Consider the following 9,285-nt stretch of genomic DNA (forward strand, 5'->3'; position numbering starts at 1 on the left):
TCAGCCAGTGTTGGCAGGACTGGGTTGGCAGCCAGCCTACTGCTGAGGTCACACAGCAGGACCATGTGATGAACAGACCTTGACTCACGCCACCCAAGTAGGTCTCTCTTAATAACAGAAATAATTTTTGGTCAGAGTCAGATGAGGAAGAATGTTGATATCCCTCTTTAGATAATCAAACACTACCTACTGCTATTTCATACCCTTATGATTTTTTTTTCACATTTTAAAATTTTATCTTTTTCTTTTATAAGAAAGTCGTATTCTGTTTAAACATCTTTAAGGTGTGAGGTGCCTCTGTTATTTAGTTTAGTCTCGTAGTTCTCAAGAGGTTTGCACGTGCATCAAGAAGAAGGTCCCCAGGGATGAGTACGTGTAGAATTAGGACATTTATTTCCAGTCAAGGGAGAAAAGCAAGTTTAAGAGGAGTCTGTATAATTTATCCTCGGGTTCTGGAGTTCTGAGTCAAACAGGAGTCTGTGAAGTTCATCCATGTGTTCTAGAGTTCGAAGGGCTTACAGTTTGCTGTCATCAAGGAGATTTTGATTTGGGAACTGGCGTTGGATAGGGAAGAAGTACCCACCACCTTCTACAACATTTTTTTTGATCATTACATATACCAATGGTATCATCCGTGCTGGTGCATCCTCCTTCTTTGCACACCCCTCGCAGAAGAATACATTGTTTTTGTCCTGGAATAAGGCCAGTACTTGCTGCACAGAAAGAGATTTAACAGCCTCATTAATTCACCATCAAATTATTGGTAATGTACGTAAAGCAATAAATTTAGAGAAGAATGGCTTTGAGATAGAATAAATGATATTACCTATATGAAAAAATCCCTTAGGCAAAAGAAGTGGGTTTTTGGAGGAGGGGTGCTAAGAGTGTGGGACTATACACATCTTAGGGCAGGCTGCTTTCTAGAAGCTTTTAGAGAGTTGTCCTTATCAAGGGCAGTACATGTTGAACCGTGTGGGGTGCTTTGTTGTCACCATGACTGGGGAGATGTCCTTGGCGTTGGCGGGTAAGGCTCAGGGTTGGTAGATTTCCCTCCTAGTGAGTTGTCCTGCTCCAACCTGCACTGAGACAGACTACTTCAGCCAAAGTATCCACCCTCTACCCCCTCGCCCGTGCTAACTTCCGCATCCCCATTTACAGCATCCTTATCGTATGGCACCTGTCCTCATTTCATCTCCTCTTGTGGAAAGTCTAGCCATCCTCCAGATTTCACCTTACCTAATTCCCCCATTTCAGGACTGTGCAGGAACCGGATTTTCTGTGTTCTTCAGTGCCCGGTATATGCAGATACATGGAGAGATTTTCTCTCAGAGCTGAAAGGTGCTTTTCCTTAAACACACCCATATGTTTTCCCGATGCGTTGGGCTGCTGAAAAGCACGTAACTGAGGTGTGCTTCAGCACCGCTCCCTTGCACCCCAGCATCCCTCCTCTAGCGTTTCCAGCGCAGCCAAGGGTCCTTTTCCCCGTGGGTCATGGTGGCTGATACGTAACAGGACACTTCTGTTTGCGGCCAGCAACGGGGATTAGCTGGCTCCTGAACCGTCCTGTTAACTCACCTGTGTCCCGTTCTGTCTTTACTGTCCAATAATGGACTGACCCTGACTGGCTGGCTTCTTTGGTCCCTAACTTCTACCGCTTAACTGAGAGTTTGAGCACTTTGGAGCTCTGAATCTTTGTTTGGGGGGGGGGGGGGCGGTATTTAAACCAGGCCCTCATTGTTATCTCACCGTCCCGTAGAAAAATACCCACAGCCATATACACCAACGCAGCCTCCTGTAACTGAGTTTTCAGAGCCTGTGCGAACCTGTGTTCTCCGCCTGCTGCAGCATCTGACTCTCAGCCTAGCCATCCGTGGGCTCGGGGCCTCGTGCGGCAAGAGAATGGCATGACGGGGAGTTGGTGCCGCCTCTGCTCTGCCGGCTCTGGAGGCTGGAGCGTCTCTTTCAGGGAGAGCGCCGAGGGTCCCGCCGCTCTCGGGGAGAGAGCCGAGGGCGACCCCACCCCACGCCTGTCTACACAGAGTGCAGGCTCCGTACCCAGCAGTGCAGCAGTCCTCTTACCAGCCGTCGGTCTCTCCCCCGATAACCTCACCCACGCACTTAGTGTAACATTTGGTGAGACTTTCAGGTTTTCTAACGAAGCTAAAATCAAGGGGTTTTAATATCGGGCAAGACATAGTGAGAGGCAGAGTACGCATCTGGGTATGAACATAGAGGCGTCCCACGCGGTGCATCTCCACATGCCAAAGTAAGGTATCGTGACATTTCCGTGTGGCTGCAATATATTCTCTTCCGAAAACACCTGGCCATTGAGAGTTTTTCCCTCCTGTGAAAGATTATAGGGTCTTTGTTTAATCCATCCTCTTGGCCTAACTGATTTGGGAGGAACCAAGGAGGACTGATCTGGAGGAAGGGGTCGGCATGACGCCTCCAAAGGGTTCTTGTCAGATTCGTGGGGAGCCCGACGCTGTTACCAGCCCCAGTAACCTCCTGCTCTTCACTTGTTCTTTCTTTCTTTCTTTCTTTTAACTGTGGTAAGAACACTAAACATGAGATCTCCACTCTGACATTTCTAAATACACAGCATGGTACCATTATCCACAGGCACAAGTCTGCCCAGCAGAACTCGAGAATTCCTTCATCCTGTAGAAGTGAAACTTTAAGCCCATCAGACGACAACTCCCCATTTCTCCCTTCCCCAGCCCCTGGAAACCGCTGTTCTGCTCCAGGTTTCTACGAGTTTGACTATTTTTAGATGCCTCAGGTAAGGGCAGTCATGCAGTCTTTATCTTCTTGGACTGGCTTATTTCACTTAGCATCATGTCCTCCAGATTCACCTTCCAGATTAGTCTTGAAGTAGAGTTTGTTGTGCATCCTCGTCTACCTGTCCCACATCTATCATCCTGGACCCTGGCGGGTTTTGCCTGTGAATTGTGAGTCCTTCATACCATCAGTGATGCACTTTCCTCACCACCCTTGCTAGTTTTGTCTTATACTTTGGTACCCTACTTTAATGGAGTATGAATCATGGTGCCTAGAGGGTAGGAACTTCCTTTGGGACACTGAAGAAGGCGCCTTATCCAAAGGACAACAGAGATTTCAGACAGTGCATATTTTCAAGTCTAAACATGATTATGACTTAGAGAATCCACCTAGATAGATCAGACTTATTTACCTTTGGACCACAGAAATTATCAGATTGAAAGGTTAGGAGTTTTGATTTCCTAATTTCTCATGATTGTTATTGATACCATTTATCTGTTTCCACACAGTTGCTGGTGGTTTCTCAGGCTTCATTCTATGTGTGTACCTCAAAGAGTGATTATCTCAAGATTAGAAAAGAAGGAAGCTATTCTAAACTTGAAACTCCTTCTATGGCAGAACCAGGAAGAGAAACTCTGAAGAAAGGATAGTGGAGGTAGTGAAACAAAAGGAAAGACCTATCAGGCTCGTAGGCCGCCTAGAACCCGTAGATGTTCCTACTTTGAGCATAAACCGAGACCCATCCCTGGTGATGGAGATACTCGTGGTCACCACTCCCGGCACAAAGTCTGGTAGCCTTGCCCTCCCTGTTCTCGAAGTGTCCCTGCAGATTGAGCCTTGGTGCCATGCAGCTTTCACTGTGGCCTAATTCCATGAGATGCTTGGCACATTTTCTGGTGTAAACTAGCGCTCTCCTGCCGTGGCCTTCTTGCAGTTCCTTAAACACACTGTGGTTTCTTCTGCATCAGGGGCATTGCACCGGCTTCTTCCTCTGCCAGGAGTGTTGAGGTCTCCTTGCAAGGCGTTCATCAATGAACACTTATCTTCCCGTTTTCAGCTCAAAAGGCACGCCTCAATGAACTTTTCCCAGATGTTGCAGATTGACGATGACCGCATGTTTCAGGCACTCAGAATACTCTGTTCCTTTTCATTGTACTTATTAAAATGTATAACTTATAGATGCATTTGTAATCATTTGCCTAATGTCTGTCTTCTCTGCTGAGGGAAGACAGTCTTCCTTTCATTTCCCATTGTATCTTGGGTATCTCACGCAGCCCATGGAAAGTAGCAGATGCTCAGTACACATTTCTTACCATTGAATGCAGTTAAGTATTCTTTGACCGCACGCACATTTTCTGTCTCTAAAATTCCTTCTAAAAGTTCTTGGCTCCAGCCTATTTTTAACTATTTGGACACCCACTCTTGGATGTACAGTTGTATTTATGGGTGTCCAGTCTTGTTATTACCATAGGAACTTCTCTAAACCGTAGGCCTAGATTCCTTGGAGTCCTGTTTTCCTGTCAGTTATTTCTGGCCTTTGCTCTAGGACAACCTTTTTCTTGAATTGTTTTCCACTCTGAGAATGAACCACTGCCATATCACTTTCTCACTATAATGGTGACTTTTGGCTTGATCTTTACTTCCAGAAGTATCCCTCCTTAACCTTGAAAAAAAAAAGGCCCATAACATGGTTCATGACTCTGGATGGAGACAGTCATTTATGTTGAGTTGAATTTAGCTTAGGTGGTGGAAAGCAAGCATGAGCAAAAAAAAAAAATTCACTCAACAACCATGCACACATAATTATCTTGAACCAAGTGCTTTCAGCAGTCTGATTATCACCATTATATGATTTTAAGAACAAAGATCAGGAAAATCTAAAGACTAGTGTAAGTCATCCCCATAATAATGCCAGAATGTTAAGCCAATTCAACATGCCTACCACAAACACTGAAGAAAAAGGATTTAGAGGTAAGTGAAGTAACATGTTTCAAAGACATTGTAGCTTCCCAAAGTCGAAACTTGAAAAACTCCTTAGGTTCTTCAGTGTCTAATTAGGGGACTTTGAGGTAAACAGCCTAACAGAAATTAGGGTTACCACTTTATGGGCATACCTACACCCTTAGATCGATGGAAACAATGCTGACCCAGATTAAAAATACTTGGTTCCAGCTGCAGTGTTGCCACTACCTATGTGACGTTAGTGAAATCATATTCTTTATGTGGACATGGATTCTCTTATCTGTAAAATTAAAGAATTAACCATTAAATTGCCTTCTAATTTTAAGTCATTAACATCATATAATTTTATATTAGCTGTCGCTACAAGTGTGTCTTCTTCTGACAGAATTGAGGGCCAGGTGAGAAGTACATGAACTCCTTCAAGAGGGGGCAGCTGTACATCAGATAGATCCCAAGATATTCATAGATTAGGCAAAGATCAAACATTTCAACATACATAAATATCTTTGATTGTATTTGAAAGAATCTTACAGATGAATCAAGGAAGAGGGAGAGTTACCCAGACTTAATCTATGTTCAGTGAACACAGGTGTTATTTTGAGGGATGTGAACATCCTGACATCAACAGTGGAGAAAACAATCTTAGTTTTTACAAGGATCTGAATGAATCAGCCTGAAAGTGGCCATGTTCCCTTTTCCCTGTAAGTCTACACTTTAATATTCCAACTTCTCCATCGTGAGCACCAAGGGTGTAACTCAGGTTGTTAAAATGCTCCCTTCCTATTTTGCGTTCTGCTTAAAATTTTTCCATTGACGTGCCGTCCCAAATCCATGCTTTTTCCAAATTCCTCTGCTCCCTATTAATAACTTGATATAATTCTTTTTCGTTGAGCTCTGTATTATGTACCTAATTTCTACCAGTCACAAATATTCCCTCACCAACAGACTGCATCACTTCCCTTCACTAACCAAGTCTGACCCAGTAGCTGCCATTTTCACTTTCCTTTTTGGAGGTGGGGGCCCTTGTAAAAGCTGCTCGATTTGTATGCTGAGCCTGATGTCAGATGTCAAAGCTTCTCCACTTCCACATCGGTTTGAACCCCCTTTTCTAGTCATGGAGCTTTTGGAACTCATTTTCTGTTGATGGAAATCCTTGTCCCGCTTCACAATTTTGGCCTCATCAGTTCTAAGGAAGATGATCATGTTGGACTTCCGCATCCCTAAGACTGTGCATTAGGGTCTGAGTTAAGATGGCCACAGTATAATTACGCATCCGAGTAGGTCTCCTAAGAAACCTGTCTCTACAGTTATTCACCGTCTTACCTTTTGGTATTATAGTCAAAGAGAGGAGGAGAACAGAAAGCAGTAAATGGAGTCTCATGGTTGAATGCCCGGTAGAGAAGTGAATAATCAGGAATAGCGGGATTCAGGGCCTTTTATTTACTTCTGGAGACTGAGGTTCCTTTTAGTCAGTGAAGCTTAACAAGTAAGAAAATAAAACAGCTTCCGCTGGAATATTTCCAAGCCCTGAACTCCCTAATTTGGTGACAAATTAACCTAGCTACTGGAGACCAGATGGCTAATCCTTTACTTTTTCTATGGGCTCTCACATTTCTCAGAAGTCAGTATCTTTGGCCAGTCATCTTTTAAAGGGTCACTGAGTGTAATAGTCCTTGTTACCAAAGTCCTCTGAATTGCAAGGCAGCTCTTCCGCAGCAAACTCTTTTCCATAAGAGGGATAAAATAATTGCCTATGGACCATTTCTGAAAAAAAAAAGAAGCTGTATTTTTAAGGTATTCCTTTAAAAGAGAGGCTGGTATCACATATGTACTATGTTCTTAGTAGCATCTGAAAGGTAAATACACTTAGTTCACATTGAAAACTAATTTGTTATTAATCCTTTGTATAACTGTCCCATATGACAAGATTGATGAGATCAGGAGAGTCAAATAAAGAGCACAGTATTTCCTCAATAGCTGTGTATTGTCTCAACACTATATGCCAACAGCTTAAAGAGGGACTTCCCTGGTGGTCCAGTGGTTAAGACTCCGTGCTTCCAATGCAGAGGGTGTGGGTTCAATCCTTGGTCAGGAAACTAAGATCCCACGTGCATGGCATGACCAAAAAAATTTTTTAAAAAAATAAGAGAATAAATTTGGAGGGGAAAAAACAAAAGCTTAAAGAGATCCCTAACCTTTCCCCCTACCCTACCATATAGAAACAAAGTATAGAAAGCCTAAGTATATGCCTTTGGCCAATAACCAATTGACCTAAAACCAGTTTATCTAAAGTTAATTGACCTATGATCAATGGCTTAATGACACATTTATCTAAATTTACTTATTTTTTCATTTATAAACTTTTATATGTGATATCAGCTTTTTACAGAAAAATTTTATATACTTTTATGTCTTCTATTATGACTACTTTTGATCATTTACTTGTTTATTAACTAATGAGTTTATTTTATCTATTTTGAAAAATTGAGATACAGTTGACATATAACATTGTGTAACTTTAAGGTGTACGACATGTTGATGTGATACATTTATGTATTGCGGTGTGATTGCCACCACAGTATTAGCTGACACCTCTATTAGGTCACATAATTATCATTTCTTCTGTGTAACGAGAACAATTAAGATGTAGTTTCCTATGACTTTGAGGTTTATCGTACAGTGTTGTTGACTGTAATCACTATGTTGCCCATTAGATCTCCAGAACTTACTTATCTACTGGTTGTAAGTTTGTACCCTGAAACAGCATCTCCCCAATTCCCCCACTCCCAGCCCCTGGTAGCCACCATTCTACCCTCTGTTGTGATGAGTTTGGCTTTTTAGATTCCACATCAAAGTGAGATCACACACTATTTGGCTTTCTCTGTCAGACTCATCTCACTTAGCATAATGCCCTCCAGGTACTTCCATGCTGTTGCAAATGGCAGGATTTTATTTTTTTCTCATGGCTGAATAATATTTCATTGTGTACACACACACACACACACAATATCTTCTTTATCCATTCGTCTGCTGATGGACACTTGGGTTGTTGTCATATCTTGGCTATTGTGAATAATGCTGGAAAGATCATGGGAATGCAGATAATTCTTCAAGATCCTGATTTCATTTCCTTTGTATATATGCCCCAAAGTGGGATTGCTGGATCATAGGGTAACTCTATTTTTACTTTTTTGAGGAACCTCCACGCTTTTCCATAGTGGCTGCACCATTTCACATCCCACCAACAGTGCACAAAGGTTCTCTTTTCTCCACATCCTCACCAGCACTTGTTATTTCTTGTCTCCTTGATGACAGCCATTGTAATAGGTGTGAAGTAATCTTTCACTGTGGTTTTGATCTGCATTTCCTGATGATTAGTGATGTTGAGACTCTTTTCATGTACCTGTTGGTCATTTGTATGTTTGGAAAAATCTCTGTTTAGTTCCTCTGGTCATTTTTTTATAAGTGGGTTATTTGGTTTTTGTTATTGAGTTGTATGAGTTCTTTATATATTTATAAATATTAACCCTTATCTGATATATCATTTGCAAATATTTTCTCCCATTGTGTAGATTGCCTTTTCATTTTTGTAGATTGTTTCTTTTGCTGTGCAGAGCTTTTTAGTTTGATGTAGTCCTGCTTGTTAATTTTTGCTTTTGTTGATTGTGCTTTTGGTGTCATATCCAAAAAATCGTTGCCAAGAAAATGTCAAGGAGATTTTTTCCTGTTTTCTTTTGGGAGTTTTATGGTATAAGGTCTTATGTTTAAGTCTTTAATTCATTTCAAGTTAATTTTTTGTGAGTGGTGTAAGGTAGGGGCACAATTTCAGTGTTCTGCATGTGATTATCCAGTTTTTCCAATACCACTTGCTGGAGAGACTGTCATTTCCTCACTGAGTATTCTTGGCTCCCTCGTCAAGCATTAGTCGACTGTATATGCAGAGATTTATTTTTGGACTCTCTATTCTCTTCCTTTGGTCTCTGCATCTGTTTCTATGCCAAAAGCATTTTATTATTTTAATTTTTGATGCTATTTTAAGTAGAATTTCTTTTTATATTTTCTTTTCAGATAATTCTTTGTTAGTGTATAGAAACACTACTGATTTTCACATGTTGATTTTGTATCCTGCAACTTTACTGAATTCATTGACTAGGTCTTAACAGTTTTTTGGTGGACTCTTTAGGATTTCCTATATATAAAATGTCATCTGATAATAGAGACAATTTTACTTGTTGCTTTCCAATTCTAAAAGCTTTTAATTTCTTTTTCTTGCTTGATTTCTCTGGCTAGGAATTCCAGTACTGTGTTGAATAAGAGTGGTGAGAGTGGGCACCCTTGTCTTATGCCTGATCTTAGAGTGAAAACTTGTAACCTTTCACCATTGAGTATGATTTTGGCTGTGGGTTTGTCATATATGGCCTTTATTATATTGAAATACTTTCCATCTATACCTAAGGTGTTACAAGATTTTATCATGAATGAATGTTAAATTTTGTCAAATGCTTTTTCTGCATCTATTTAGATGATTGCATGATTTTTATC

At 41.2% G+C, this 9,285-nt stretch overlaps 1 protein-coding gene across 1 annotated transcript; it reads right to left on the minus strand.

Annotated features, from left to right (window-relative positions):
• Positions 1-531: 531 nt before the first annotated feature.
• Positions 532-6,124, minus strand: DEFB109B (defensin beta 109B). Its single transcript, XM_032618231.1, has 2 exons — positions 6,067-6,124; positions 532-713 (listed from the first exon to the last, which is right to left on the minus strand). Exons 1-2 carry the CDS (start codon positions 6,122-6,124, stop codon positions 532-534), a joined length of 240 nt encoding a protein of 79 aa, XP_032474122.1.
• Positions 6,125-9,285: the final 3,161 nt, after the last annotated feature.

This window comes from Phocoena sinus, chromosome 21, assembly GCF_008692025.1.
Source record: "Phocoena sinus isolate mPhoSin1 chromosome 21, mPhoSin1.pri, whole genome shotgun sequence".
Lineage (NCBI taxonomy): Eukaryota > Metazoa > Chordata > Mammalia > Artiodactyla > Phocoenidae > Phocoena > Phocoena sinus.

Coding starts and splice junctions, on each gene's coding strand:
- DEFB109B (XM_032618231.1), bottom strand. CDS start 6,124: ATGAGACTCCATTTACTGCTTTCTGTTCTCCTCCTCTCTTTGACTATA. Junction 714..6,066: donor TTTGACTATAATACCAAAAG/GTAAGACGGTGA, acceptor CTTTCTGTGCAG/CAAGTACTGGCCTTATTCCA.